The sequence below is a fragment of the Mustela nigripes genome, chromosome 14 (assembly GCF_022355385.1).
Source record: "Mustela nigripes isolate SB6536 chromosome 14, MUSNIG.SB6536, whole genome shotgun sequence".
Classification (NCBI taxonomy): Eukaryota; Metazoa; Chordata; class Mammalia; order Carnivora; family Mustelidae; genus Mustela; species Mustela nigripes.
Genome location: NC_081570.1, coordinates 72,129,284 through 72,145,151, shown reverse-complemented (window position 1 = coordinate 72,145,151; position 15,868 = coordinate 72,129,284). Strand labels below are relative to the sequence as shown.

At 36.1% G+C, this 15,868-nt stretch overlaps 1 protein-coding gene across 1 annotated transcript in view; it reads left to right on the top strand.

Annotated features, from left to right (window-relative positions):
* The window catches only part of COL24A1 (collagen type XXIV alpha 1 chain), a 379,684-nt gene that overhangs the window by 116,332 nt on the left and 247,484 nt on the right, over positions 1-15,868 (top strand). Inside the window, exon 19 of the mRNA XM_059377096.1 lies at positions 10,790-10,843. Within this exon, the coding sequence (XP_059233079.1) occupies positions 10,790-10,843 (54 nt within the window). The remainder of the gene's footprint in view (positions 1-10,789; positions 10,844-15,868) is intronic.

Below are 15,868 nucleotides of genomic sequence, written 5' to 3'. Positions count from 1 at the left end.
GATTATCTTTAAATCAGTCACAGTAATCATGAGGTTGGAATACTGTAATTGGCAAGATTTGGGTCATTTACTCACCCCTGGAAATTGGGATTGGGACCAGAAGCACATAGACTGGAAACTGAAGAGTAGTTTTTCAGAGATGGTGAGCAGACAAAAAGAAGATGCTCTCTACATTTTACATTTTTGGTGCCTAGTATCTACATATACCATTCTCCCAGTTATACAGTTTTTTCTTTTTTAAATTAAAAGATGGAGGGGATGACAGAGGGAGAGGGAGAATGACAAGCAGGCTTCATGCCCAGCATGGAGCCCAATGCAGGGCTCAGTCTCAAGGCCCTGAGATCTTGACCTGAGCCAAAACCAAGAGTTGGATGCTTAACCAACTGAGCCACCAAGGCACCCCCCCAAACCACACTTATATAGTTTTTTAAATGCCTCTAGTAACATAGACATCCACCTGCACAGCTGAAAATAGACTCTCCCTTCTCCAAAGGGAGATAACCCAATCTATTGATCACTTACTGCTTTTAGCTCCAAGTCCAGATTCTGGGAGTAAAGTGGATTCTTTTCAGTGAGGTCTATATATAGGTCTGATCTCAGATAATCAGTATGATTTTAGAAAGAAAACAAAATAGCCACAATATTCATTCCATTTGGAGAAAAGAGAGAATAGGAAACAAGGTAGAGTGGCCCATGCCCATAGCTGTGCATTTAAAACAAAAGAGGGTTGCCGGGAGCAGGGGGTTTGGGAGAAGGGGGTGGGATTATGGACATTGGGGAGGGTATGTGATTTGGTGAGTGCTGTGAAGTGTGTGAACCTGGTGATTCACAGACCTGTACCCCTGGGGATAAAAATATATGTTTATAAAAAATAAAAAAAAAAAAAAAAAAAAAAATTAAAAAAAAAAAAAAAAAGTAGGCGATTGATATATGCCAGTCCCTCATAAAAATACAAATCAACTTTTAAGTCATCTAACTTCCTATTCCTTGCCACAAACTTAAACACACTGAAAAAGGGAAAATCTGAGATGGTCTCCAGAATATACATTGTATGGTACGAGGACTGGGTACACCCAGTACCATTTACCTTTTCTTTTATACTTTTATTGAGGTGTAACTGACATAACAAACTACATATGTTCAAATTGTGCAATTTGATCATTTTTAACATAGGTATAGTTCATGAAATTATCACCAAAATCAAGATAGTGAACACATCCATCAAATCCCAGAATTTCCGGGGCACCTGGTTGATTCAGTTGGTTAAGTGTCAAACTCTTGGTTTTGGCTCAGGTCATGATCTCAGGGTCCTGAGATTGAGCCCTGTGTTGGCTCCATGCTCAGCACAGTGTCTGCTTTAGAGTCTCTCCCTCTCACTCCCCTTTCCCTCTCCCTCTGCTCATGAGCCCTCTCTTGCTCACAAATAAATAAAATCTTTTTAAAAATCCCAAAATTTCTTTGGTCACCATTGTAATTCTTCCTTTCTCTCTCTCATGTTCCTCCCTTCCCTAGTCTAACACTGATCTGCTTTTTGTCACATAGGTTATCCAAATCTAAGGGTCAAATAAGGGTCATATCAACATAGTTTATCTTAAAATTAAAACTTTAGTATAGCTTTGCATGGATTTCAGTAAAATAAAAATGGACTTTGCAACTGATTTTGTAGCGTGACTTCAAGTGTACTAATAATATTATTTAAAGAAAGCCCTACCAAACAAGTCATTTAGAGAGTGTATGTGGTGTTATAAGGAATTTTCATTGTCATTATTGTCTCTGGATTTTCTCTGTTGAGTTTTTAGGATGCTACATATTAATGGAATTCAGCTGTGCTAAATTTATTACTCAAAAATATAGAATTGCAAAAGGGAAAATACATGAATAGCAGTAATCATTTGCAAAGATTGCAAAGATTTTCAATATCATAACAAAAAAAAATTGCTTTTGATTGTTTTTAGTTCTAAAACAGCAAAAGAGAGTGAAAGAAAGCCAGATACCTAGATGAATTCCTTATTTTGTCTTTATTTTTCCAGAAGCTCATATTTTCTGTTTGTGGTTTTCCCTGAAGACAGAATAGTTCCTTAATTTGCAGTTGTATGCTGCTCTGTGCTTAAGTTTCGTTTCTATAGTTTCCTGGGAAAGTGAATTTATTACTTCTGCCTTGTCAAAAAAAAAAAATTTTTTTTTTGGCATTAACTTTTACATGGATTATTCTCACTCTGAAAAGGTCATTTTCATCTTTTTTTTTTTTTTTATTGCTTTCTAACTTGGATTCACCATATTACTGACATGGCATGTACTTCCATAAATACTAAAAAATAAAATCTTGCAATTGTTTTTTGGATCCATGTCTTAAATGGAATTCTCCCCTTATAGAACCTCTCTCCGTCTGACTGCATTCTTTCTCGTTTGCGTATGTTATTATCCTATCTATAGAAGCGATGCTACTTGGGTTTTGGTGGGCAGTGTTATGTTTGTTTGTTTTGACAAAGAATAACTTTGAAACTATACAACTGAAAATATAATTGTGTAAATAGTTTATTTTTAATTTGCTCATCAATTGAAGCTGTCAAATCTTTATTGAATGTACTATATCCAAGCACCAAACTAGACTTAGAATAACTTCGCCCTTTAGGAGTCCATAACTTATGTGTTGCCCCAGCTTGAATGATTTATTAGTTTTATCCTGTTTTAATAGGACTGTTTTTATAAGAGATAAATTCATTTTTACTTTGTTTAGACTTATAAACTACTTAAGATAAATTTAAGCCAACTGTATTGTGTTCTTGTATATTTAAAGCAAAATCAATATAAAAGTCAATGAAAAATAGAAAACTTTCAAAAGAGTTAAATGGCCTAAATGATGCTACTGCCTATAACAGCATTTTATTTCTGGGTTCTCTGTTCTGTTTCATTGATATATGTGTTTGTTTTAGGGCTCAGTACTGTACAGCTTTGTGATACAGCTTGAAATCAGGAATTGTGATGCCTTCAGTTTTGAACAGAACAAAGCAATACATTATCTCCTGAGAGTGGTCCGTTTGTTAGAGGAAATGACATCTCAGAATTGTAAAGAAAGAAAAACTTTTAATTTGACAAAGTTATATAGAATATAACTGTAAAGATGAAAATTTAAAAAAAAAAACTTTAAAAAGACCAAAAAAAAAAAAAAAAAAAGAAGAGGAAGAAGAAAAAAGTAGAGAGAGATAATGTGATCAGGCAGGTGAATAGAACAGAGCCATATGCTAGATTTTGGGAGTATTTTGATCTGTTACAGGAAACTGCATCCCAAAATTTTAAAGAAAGAAAAACTTACGTATATGCAAAAATAAGGTTAAATATAATGAAGGGATAGAATGTGACTATAAAAATGAAAATTTAAAAAGATTTTTTAAAAAGGAGTTGATAAGTTGATTGAAAAGGAAGAAAGAAAAATTTTAAAAAGAGAAAGATACAATTAAGATACTGAAGTTGAAAGACTAAAGAATCATGGAAAAAAGCCATGAATTCTGTGTGCTGTATTCCCCTAGAATATTTGTAGTTCTCATTGATCAGTAAACTTGGTCTAGGCTGGATGTTCTTTCTGATCTTCTGGGGAAGGAGCCTGCTGGGTTAATTCCCAAAAGTCTTTGCCTTATGAGGAATTGGACCACCCTTGCTTGCCAGGGGCCAGCCTAAGTAATCAACCCCGGTTTGCTCTAGGTGGCTTTTGTACCGTAAAGGCTTTCTGTGAAGCTTTCGAGGATAGAATGAAAATGGTGGCCTCCCCATCTGCAGCCCTGGAGGCCAGAGCTTGGGATCCCACTCCTTAGAGAGCACCCAGATAAAATCAGTCAATCACTCCTGTGTCCCGAGTCTCTATCTGCACTGTGTGCTCACCCAGCCTGGGACTGAGCCTTTGTATCTCGGGCAAATGGCCCCATTGGATACTCCAAACCCAGCAGATTCCTACAGCAGGTTCCCATGCTGCACCTCCCCAGGGAGGAAGGGGCATCTCCCTGGATTTGCTGCTTTTTGGGTCCCTGCTTGAAGAACAGTGGCCCCCTGACTGTGCCATTGATCACTATTTATCACAGTCCTGAGCTGAGAGCCCACTCCATGACTCACTCTGCTGCTCGCTTCCCTGGGAGCTTTGCCGCACTCAGGCACACCCAGTCTTCTGTGACCCTGGGGTCCTGAGACCACACTGTCCTAGCGAGGGTTCTGCCCCCAACTTAGCCACCAGAGAAATGTCCCTCACCAGAGCAGACTTCTAGAAGTTCTGATTTTGGGTTCTGATGCTTTATCACTTTCTAGTAGCCAGCTGACAGAGGCTTCCTTACCCCTGTGGTCTATCTTCCCATATATCACCTCAGATGCACTTCTTTGCACCTCCTACCTTGCAGAAAGTGGTAGCTTTTCTGTTCATAGAATTGCAGCTATTTTCTTTAGTCTCTGTTTGAGTTCACAGGTGTTCAGAATGGTTTGATAGCTATCTAGCTGAATTCCTGGGACCAGATGAAATTAAGGTATCCTACTCCTCCATCTTGGAAGCTGCCAAAAACCCATTTGCCATTTTTAACCATTTTTTAACCATTTTCAGTAGAAAACAGACTTTGTAACACTTATCAAAGAAATACTAAAGGGCTCGATGTATGCCATAGAGTATCATGTACTTACTCTAATAGGACATGCTCGCTTCCAAACCTCTAACTACTGCCAAAATAAGAATGACCACATTTTATCCTTGTGATTTCCCAGGAAACTAATGGAGTCTGCTAGTACTTTGGTTCCCAGGTTTTGCCTTAAAAATGTTAATTTGTCTCTGGCCTTTAGTGATTAGGGAGTAATAAAACATTGGCATTACTGGAGAGAATGCTGAGTCACTCTTATCAGTCCTGTAAACCCATGTGAGAAGTCTGAAAATAGAAGACACATTTTTATTTACGATTTTTAAAGCCACTTCAGTTTTCTGCTTCTTGATAGAAATTGATTAGACTATTTCTATTAAAAAGCGTGTAAAATCAACCTACAAAAAGTGTGTTTTTATTCACTAATAATGAGCTATCTGAAAATGAAAATTAAGAAAACAATCCCACTTAATAGTTGCATCAAAAAGAATAAAATCTCTAGGAATAAATTGACTGAGGAGGTGAATGACATCTTTACTGAAAGCTTTAAGACACTGATGAAAGAAATTGAAGAAGACACACATAAAATGGAAAGATATTCCATGTTCATGGATTAGAAGAATTAATATTGTCAAAATGTCGGTACTACCCAAATGTGTCTATCTACAGATTCAGTGCAAGCTCTATCAAAATTCTATTTCACAGAAATAGAACAAATAGTCCTAAAACGTATATGGAACCACAGGTAAACTCAAAATGCCAAAGTAATCTCAAGAAAGAAGAACAAAGCTGGAGGGAGGCATCACTCTGCTGATTTCAAAGTATATTACAACGCTATAATAATCAAAACAGTATGGTATTTGCATTAAAAACAGACATATAGGGACACCTGGGTGGCTCACTTGGTTAAGTGACTGCCTTTGGCTCAGGTCATGATCCTGGGGTCCCAGGATTGAGTCCCGCATTGGGCTCCCAGCTTCGTGGGGAGTCTGCTTCTCCCTCTGACCTTCTCCCCTCTCATTCTCTCTCTTTCTCTCTCTCTCTCTCTATCTCTCTATCTCTCTGAAATAAGTAAATAAAATCTTAAACAAAACAAAACAAAACAAAACAAAAAACAGATACATATGTCAATGGAACTGAATAGAAAGCCCAGAAATAAATCCATCCATATGCAGTCAATTAATCTATGACAAAGGAGCCAAGAATATAGAACACATTCAATATTCATCTAGGTTGCCACGTCAGGTTTCATTTTCTGATATACCATAATTAGCTTATCCTTTGGATTTATTTATTTATAGATTGTTTATCCATTTACCATTTTTAACCTTTTTTTTTTTTTTTTACCAGAAGGACTATATATTTTAGTAGAAAACAGAGACTTTATAACTCTTAACAAAGAAATACTAAAGTGCTCAATGTATGTCATAGAGCATCATGGACTTTATTAGGACACTGTAGTTTCCAAACTTCTAACTACTGCCAGAAGTCATTAAGGGGGTAGATCTTAGAAGTTCTCACCATAATATAAAAAGAATTGTAACCATTTGTAGTGATTAAAATGTTAACTAGACATTGTGGTAAGCATTTCACAATAAATACATATTTGAATGAATGTGTTTTATAGCTGAAATTAATATGTTATATGTCTCTTGTATCTCAGCTGAAAATAAAGTCACCAGAAGTGAGGCTGCTGTTTCTTCTTCTCACTGAGATGTTTATTTTCTATTGTGATGTGATGACTTAACCGAGATAATGAAACACATTGTGGAAGAAACCATTTTGACTTTTCAAAATTTTCCAAATTATTTCAAGTTAAAATGAATGAAAACATCTTTATCAGATTTTTATTTGTAATTTTTTTCTTGTATAGCTTCATGCCAACATAATTTTTTTTCTTTTCTTTTTCGTCTTATTTCTTTTCAGTGTTCCAAAATTCATTGTTTATGCACCATACCCAGTGCTCCATGTAATACTTGTCCTGCACAATACTCACTACCAGGCTCACCCAACCCCCCTCTCCCACCCCACCAAAACCCTCAGTTTGTTTCTCAGAGTCCACAGTTCTCTTATGCTTTGTCTCCTCCTCCAGTTTCCCCCAACTCACTTCTCCTTTCCATCTCCCAATGTCCTCTGTGTTATTCCTTATGCTTCATAAGTAAGTGAAACCATATGATAATTGACTCTCTCTGCTTCACTAATTTCAGTCAGCACAATCTCTTCCAGTCCCATCCACGATGACTGATAAAAAAGTTGGGTATTTATCCTTTCTGATGGAGGCATAATACTCCATAATATATATGGACCATATCTTCCTTATTCATTTGTCCGTTGAAGGGCATCTTGGTTCTTTCCACAGTTTGGCGACTGTGGCCATTGCTACTATGAACATAATTTTTTAACAGAAATTATACTTTGATGTACTTTTTGTCTTTCAGCCTGTAAGTTCTTTGAAATGTTGCTATTTGGCAAGGTCAGCCATGTCCTGCCATTTGATTTAAATTTTGAATGTTAAATTTGAGAGTTAAAAAGAATTCCTTAGGGCACCTGGATGGCTCATTGTGTTAAGACGCTGCCTTCTGCTCAGTCTCCACACAGTGCAAGAAATTTCCTTTTTCTCTCTATTACTGCCAACACCTGTTGTTTCTTGTGTTGTTAGTTTTAGTCATTCTGACAGATAAGTGCTTTTCCTCTATGGTCAGGAACAACTCAGGGATGTCCATTCTCACCATTTTTATTTGATATAGTATAGAAATCCCAGCCACAGCAATCAGACAACAAAAAGAAATAAAAAGTTTCCAAATTATTGACATCTGTCATCCTCTATTCTCCTGGTCTTTAGCATGTCAGGTTTTTGTTTTTTTTTTAAATATTCCTTTACTATTATTTTAATGTTTAAGAAGGAACCACAGCCTTTCTCTCCTCTCAAAAGTTGGCAGTGCTTTTTTCTTTTATGGTTTGTCATTCAAGTGTGCATCTTTTAAAACTATAGTGTAGACTTATTTTGTTACTATGTCTTTCAGTCTACAAGCTCTCTTTCCATTCACCCCTTCTCCCTCACAATTTAGCTGTTAAAGATCCCCAGTCATGTGACCTGGGTAGTCACATACAGAGACCTGACCATATTGAGTTTTGTTTGTTTGTTTTTGGTAAGACTATAGTTGATACTGTATTCTTTCATCAGGAAGCACACAATGTCTAGTTATTTCTTTTTTAATGATGTTAATAACAGTTGATAACTGCCCAGACGAATTAGATGTAGGTGATTGATTATTTTTGGTTGCATACACTCCCTCATCTACTTTTTCATTAGTAGCAGCACAGTGCATATGGGGAAAGTAGAAAAAGTGCTTGATTCTTCACCTTTCTTTACCAGTTTTCAAAACAAGGAGTTGACTTCCTTTCATTCTCTATACATGGGCAGTTCTTTAATTGTTGAATCATTACAAACTCGTAAATTTAAAGTATTTGATATGTTTCAATCCATTGCAATTCTTATCCATATTGAAATTCATATTGTTCCATATCCTCTCACTGGGATCCTCTTCAAGCCCCTTGGTTCTTTTAACATAACTCCGGAGTTAAAATCTTTCATAGTCTTTTTGCTTTCTAGAATGACAAGGTGTTTCAGGCTCATTAGAGGATGGACAGGAACTAATAATTTATCCGTGAGGATGCTCTCAACCAGTGGTTGTAAACCAGTACCCAGGGACCAAAAGTCAAAAAAAGACTTGTTGTCTTTTTTTTTTTTTTCCCCTGAAAGAAACAAGTCAGTCACTCAACAATGACAACAACAAAATAACTTTTTCAGCACTTACTATGTGCCAGGCATTGTATTAGTTGCTGGAAATATTATAGTTCATAAGACCTAAAACTGCCTTCAAGGGGTTTACAGTTTGATGAGGAAAATAATATAAGCCTTAACACAATATTAAGTGACCTTTTAGGACTCTAAGATGGTGTGAATTCCTAGAAGAGACCTAACTCATGGTTTGGGGATCAAAGAAGCAAAATATCACTCAGTTTTCTTGGTTTGTCTTTTCCCCCCCTTATGTTCACTTTTCTTTCTTTAATTCTACATATGAGTGAAATCATATGGTATTTCTTTCTCTGGTCATCTTATTTCACTTAACATATTACTTTCTAGCTCCATCCATGTCATTGCAAATGGCAATATTTGCTTCATGGATGAGCAATATTCCATTTATATATATTCCATTTTATATTTATATGTAAGATTTTATATATATATATATATATATATATATATATATATATATATAATGGAATATATATATATACACACCACATTTTCTTTATCCATTCATTGGTCAATGAATATTTGGGCTTCTTCATAATTTGACTGTAGAGAACAAACTGTTGTTTATTGGAGGGGAGGTGGGCAAAACGATGGGTTAAATAGGTGATAAGTGTTAAGGAGGACACTTGTGATGAGCACTGGATCTTGTATGTAAGTGATGAATCACTAAATTCTATACCTAAAACTAACATTGCACTGTATGTGAACTAGCTGGTATTTAAATGAAAACCTGGAAAAAAATATTATTCAATTTTCTATTTAAAACATAAGTCTTTAGTTGAAGAAAGATGAGGGAAGATTATTTAGGCATAGAAGACATAGTTGAACCGATTTTTTCTTTAATTAGAAAAGCAATCAACAAGTCTGTGTTAAAAATATTCTGTTGCCAAACTTAAATCTGATCCTGTGACCAGTTTCTCTGTTATCATTGTCTTCTTTCTTGCCAGAAATGTCCCTAAATAATATTTTTCTCCATAGAATACAAATTTTAAATCAGAGTCAAGGCCTTTCTCTCCTAATCTGGACTGGATGAGTTAGTATCGCTTTTTTTATTTGTTTGTATTTCCAGTATGAGTATTCCAGAATCAGCCTTGCAGTTCCATGTAACTTGTGGGCATTTTTACTGCCGTCATATTTACTGCTTCACTGAGCTACCTTTTCTAGCTTCCATTCATATTTACTTGCAACTTTTACTTTTTAACAAGCTGATTCTTGGAGCACCTGGGTGGCTCAGTCAGTTAAGTATCTAACTTAGGCTCAGGTCATGATCTCAGGGTTCTGGGATGGAGCCCCGCTGTGGGCTCCTGTTCCGTAGGGAGTCTGTTTCTCCCTCTGCCCCTGCCCCTTCTCTCTCTCTCTCTCAAATAAATAACATACTAAATAAAGATTCTGATTCTTGTACTCATCTTACCTTCTGTTCCTTTTCCCAAGCCAGCAGAAAATAGGTTTATCTGTGATAAAATCAATAGAAATAAAACTGCACTTATTAGCGTATTCTCATTATTGAAACTAATTATGATAAATCACATTCTAATTTATTATTTCAGCAAGAACATTGATTGATCTAATTATTTTAGAGCAACATTCTAGAACTTTCCCCAGAACAAGTTTTATTTAACACTAGCTCCATTCTGTTTCTTGAACCAATTATTTTAGACTGCCAAAACATAATTTCCAAAAACATAAAATTGTGATTTTCAGGCAAATATAAAGTAAATATGGGTGAAAAAATTTTTTGAATTCATTAATTAATGATGAAATCGGTAGGATGTTAAGATGAGTTTGAGTAGCATTTGAAGAGCTAAGTATTGACTATTAAATATGGCAATGTTAAAATAAGATAACTAAATTAGATACAAAACTAACTAATATCCTGTCTATTAACCTTTATGGTTATTTTTTTCACCAGATAGAAGTTATTTGCATTTCTGCCTAACAAAAATGTACAAATTAACATTCGGTTAGTAAACAGTAAATCTAACAAATTATATTCCCCTAATCCTTGGGTGGCCATGTGTCCCATAGATCATTGGAAGGACCTATTATGAAACTTTTTGCCTTTTTTCCATGTTGTGGTTGGTTTTGGAATAAGACTTTGGTACTCTTAGACTGGATTGAAGAATTTTCTTTGGGTCCAAAAATTGTGAATAACTGTTGGAGTAAATTCTGTTTTAGTACATTTTGTCAGTTTTGTATTCCACAGTTAAACAACTGCCTAATAATTCGCTTTTAATACTGAGTCTTTGAGTGGTATAAAGTACTCTAACTGGGGATGAGAGAATAGCAAAGGAAATTTTTATATGTTTAACAGACATATAATAATGGCTTTTGAGTAAATTCTCTATGTTTTTATCTTCCCTAGGGTTTTCCAGGAGATATTGGGATTCCTGGACAAAATGGCCCTGAAGGATCAAAGGTAAAAGAAAATTGAGAAAGAAAGAAAGAAAGGAAGGAAGGAAGGAAGGAAGGAAGGAAGGAATAGGAAGGAAGGAAGGGAGGAAAAAAGTATTATATTTAAAGTTTCCTAATCTCATGTTTCAATGAATGGTTGAAGAAAAAGACTTTAGGAATATCAGAAGATGTCTGGATATTTTTGAGCTGTCTCAGGCGCATTTAATAAATTGTAGAGCTTATTTCAAGATAATCAGGAAGTTGCTTGCATGTTTAGTTGTTCTTTCAGCACCCTTTGTTTAGTTAGAGTATCTTCTCCAACATCTTGAGTTCAGGTCTTTGAAAATGATTTTCTTTGTTTGGTATAGACATAGATTAGGGGGATAATATTTTCAAAAAAATGTAAATCACTGAAAAAGGAATTCTTGGAAGAGGTGAAATAAACTAAAAGGCCATAACCTATGATATATGGATGAGAGTTTTCTGGCTACTGAAACCCATAAAAAAATCCTCTGATTAAAATACAAGAAAGCTTGCAGTGTCCTGGAATTTATAAATAGCACAGAATACCTGAAGAACACTAAGCATTTTTAACTTCCTTTACTGTTGTTGTGTATATATTACTAGGAATTAGCAAAATTTCTTTCTTTTTAAATTTTATATATAGAAGTATAATTATAACATGCCCTGTTAATTTCCTATGTACATCATAATGATTTGACAACTTAATATATTATGAAATGATTGCCACAATAAGTGTCGTTACTATCTGTCACCATATAGAGTTACTGAAATATTGACTTTATTCTCTATTCGTACATGATCTCTCCATACCTTACTATTTTCTAACTGGAGGTATGTAACTAACTCTTAAGTCCTTCATCTATTTTGTCTCCCTGCCCTGACCCCTGTCTTCTGTGGTAATCAACTGTTTTCTGCATCTATGAGTCCGTTTCTGTTTTATTTTATTTGTTTGTTTTTGTTTCCCAGATTCTATGGTAAATGAAATTATATGACATTTGTCTTTGTCTGACTTATTTCATTTAGTATAATACCCTCTAGGTCCATCTGTTTTGTCACAAATGGCAAGACTTCATCCTTTTTTTGTGGTAGAGTGATATTTTGTTGTATATCTCTAGCTCATCTTTTTTATCCACTCATCTATCAATGGATACTTAGGTTACTTCCATATTTGGCTATTCAGATAATGCTGCAATGAACATAGGGATATATATATCTCTGAATTTGTGTTTTCATTTTGTTCAGATAAATACCCAGAAGTGGAATTTTTGGATCACATGATTGTTCTATTTTGATTTTTTTTAGGAACTTCTATACTATTTTCCATAGTGTCTATACCAGTTTACATACTTATCAACAATGTACGAGAATCCCTTTTCTCTAATCATAGCTGACACTTACTTTTTGTCTTTTTGATAATAGCCAATCTGAGAGCTGTGAGCTGACATCTCATTATGGTTTTGACTTGTATTTTCCTGGTAATTAGTGATGTTGCACATTTTATCATATGCCTGTTGACACCTGTATGTCTTCTTTGGGAACTTATCTATTCAAGTTCTCTGCCCATTTTTTAACCAGGTTTTTAATTTGCTATTTATTGATTTGTTAAAATACTTAATTTACTTATTTGAGAGAGAGTGAGAGAGAGCATGAGAGGGGAGAGGGTCATAGAGAGAGAAGCAGACTCCCTGCTGAGCCCGGAACTGAATGAGGAACTTGATCCCAGGACTCCAGGATCATGACATGATCATGACCTGATGTTGCTTAACTGACTGAGCCACCCAGGTGCCCCTATTTATTTGGTTTTGGTATTAAATTGTGTAGGAGCACCTGGATGGCTGAGTCAGTTAAACATCTGCCTTTAGCTCAGGTCATCACCTTAGGGTCCCAGGTCCTGGGACAGAGCCCTGTGATGGACTCCCTGCTCAGTGAGAATTTTCTTCTCCCTCTCCCTCTGCCTTGGCATGCACTCTCACTCTCACTCTCTCTCTCAAATAAATAAATAGAATCTTTAAAAAATTGTGTAAGTTCTTTATGTATTTTAGATATAAACTCTTTATCAGGTATGTGATTTGCAAGTATTTTCTCTCATTCAGTAGGTTGTTTTTTTGTTGTTAATAGTTTTCTTTACTGTACAAAACCACGTTAGTTTGATGTAATTCAATTTTTTATTTTAGCTTTTGTTGCTTTGCCAAAAACATATTGCTAAGACTGCTGTCAAAAAGTGTATTGCCCATGTTTTCTCTTTCATTTGTACTTTATTTGGGCTCTCCTTTTTCTTAATGAGTGTCACTAGAGCTTTGTCAGTATTTTTTTTTAATTTTTAATTTTTAATTTTTTATAAACATATATTTTTATCCCCAGGGGTACAGGTCTGTGAATCACCAGGTTTACACACTTCACAGCACTCACCAAAGCACATACCCTCCCCAATGTCCATAATCCCACCCCCTTCTCCCAACTTCCCTCCCCACAGCAACCCTCAGTTTGTTTTGTGACATTAAGAGTCACTCATGGTTTGTCTCCCTCCCAATTCCATCTTGTTTCATTGATTCTTCTTCTACCCACTTAAACCCCCATGTTGCATCACCACTTCCTCATATCAGGGAGATCATATGATAGTTGTCTTTCTCTGTTTGACTTATTTCGCTAAGCATGATACACTCTAGTTCCATCCATGTTGTCGCAAATGGCAAGATTTCATTTCTTTTGATGGCTGCATAGTATTCCATTGTGTATATATACCACATCTTCTTGATCCATTCATCTGTTGATGGACATCGAGGTTCTTTCCATAGTTTGGCTATTGTGGACATTGTTGCTATAAACATTCGGGTGCACATGCCCCTTTGGATCACTACGTTGGTATCTTTAGGGTAAATACTCAGTAGTGCAATTGCTGGGTCATAGGGCAGTTCTATTTTCAACATTTTGAGGAACCTCCATGCTGTTTTCCAGAGTGGCTGCACCAGCTTGCATTCCCACCAACAGTGTAGGAGGGTTCCCCTTTCTCCGCATCCTCGCCAGCATCTGTCATTTCCTGACCTGTTGATTTTAGCCATTCTGACTGGTGTGAGGTGATACCTCATTGTGGTTTTGATTTGTATTTCCCTGATGCCCAGTGATATGGAGCACTTTTTCATGTGTCTGGTGGCCATCTGGATGTCTTCTTTGCAGAAATGTCTGTTCATGTCCTCTGCCCATTTCTTGATTGGATTATTTGTTCTTTGGGTATTGAGTTTGCTAAGTTCTTGATATATTTTGGACACTAGTCCTTTATCTGATATATCGTTTGCAAATATCTTCTCCCATTCTGTCAGTTGTCTTTTGATTTTATTAACTGTTTCCTTTGCTGTGCAAAAGCTTTTGATCTTGATGCAATCCCAATAGTTTATTTTTGCCCTTGCTTCCCTTGCCTTTGGTGATGTTCCTAGGAAGATGTTGCTGCGGCTGAGGTCGAAGAGGTTGCTGCCTGTGTTCTCCTCAAGGATTTTGATGGATTCCTTTCACACATTGAGGTCCTTCATCCACTTTGAGTCTATTTTCGTGTGTGGTGTAAGGAAATGGTCCAATTTCATTTTTCTGCATGTGGCTGTCCAATTTTCCCAGCACCATTTATTGAAGAGGCTGTCTTTTTTCCATTGGACATTCTTTCCTGCTTTGTCGAAGATGAGTTGACCATAGAGTTGAGGGTCTATTTCTGGGCTCTCTATTCTGTTCCATTGATCTATGTGTCTGTTTTTGTGCCAGTACCATGCTGTCTTGATGATGACAGCTTTGTAATAGAGCCTGAAGTCCGGAATTGTGATGCCACCAACGTTGGCTTTCTTTTTCAATATCCCTTTGGCTATTCGAGGTCTTTTCTGGTTCCATATAAATTTTAGAATTATTTGTTCCATTTCTTTGAAAAAGATGGATGGTACTTTGATAGGAATTGCATTAAATGTGTAGATTGCTTTAGGTAGCATAGACATTTTCACAATATTTATTCTTCCAATCCAGGAGCATGGAACATTTTTCCATTTCTTTGTGTCTTCCTCAATTTCTTTCATGAGTACTTTATAGTTTTCTGAGTATAGATTCTGTGTCTCTTTGGTTAGGTTTATTCCTAGGTATCTTATGGTTTTGGATGCAATTGTAAATGGGATTGACTCCTTAATATCTCTTTCTTCTGTCTTGCTGTTGGTGTAGAGAAATGCAACTGATTTCTGTGCATTGATTTTATATCCTGACACTTTACTGAATTCCTGTATAAGTTCTAGCAGTTTTGGAGTGCAGTCTTTTGGGTTTTCCACATATAGTATCATATCATCTGCGAAGAGTGATAATTTGACTTCTTCTTTGCCGATTTGGATGCCTTTAATTTCCTTTTGTTGTCTGATTGCTGAGGCTAGGACCTCTAGTACGATGTTGAATAGCAGTGGTGATAATGGACATCCCTGCCGTGTTCCTGACCTTAGCGGAAAAGCTTTCAGTTTTTCTCCATTGAGAATGATATTTGCGGTGGGTTTTTCATAGATGGCTTTGATGATATTGAGGTATGTGCCCTCTATCCCTACACTTTGAAGAGTTTTGATCAGGAAGGGATGCTGTACTTTGTCAAATGCTTTTTCAGCATCGATTGAGAGTATCATGTGGTTCTTGTTCTTTCTTTTATTGATGTGTTGTATCACATTGACTGATTTGCGGATGTTGAACCAACCTTGCAGCCCTGGAATAAATCCCACTTGGTCGTGGTGAATAATCTTTTTAATGTACTGTTGAATCCTATTGGCTAGTATTTTGTTGAGTATTTTCGCATCTGTGTTCATCAAGGATATCGGTCTATAGCTCTCTTTTTTGGTGGGATCCTTGTCTGGTTTTGGGATCAAGGTGATGCTGGCCTCATAAAATGAGTTGGGAAGTTTTCCTTCCATTTCTATTTTTTGGAACAGTTTCAGGAGAATAGGAATTAGTTCTTCTTTAAATGTTTGGTAGAATTCCCCCGGGAAGCCGTCTGGCCCTGGGCTTTTGTTTGTTTGGAGATTTT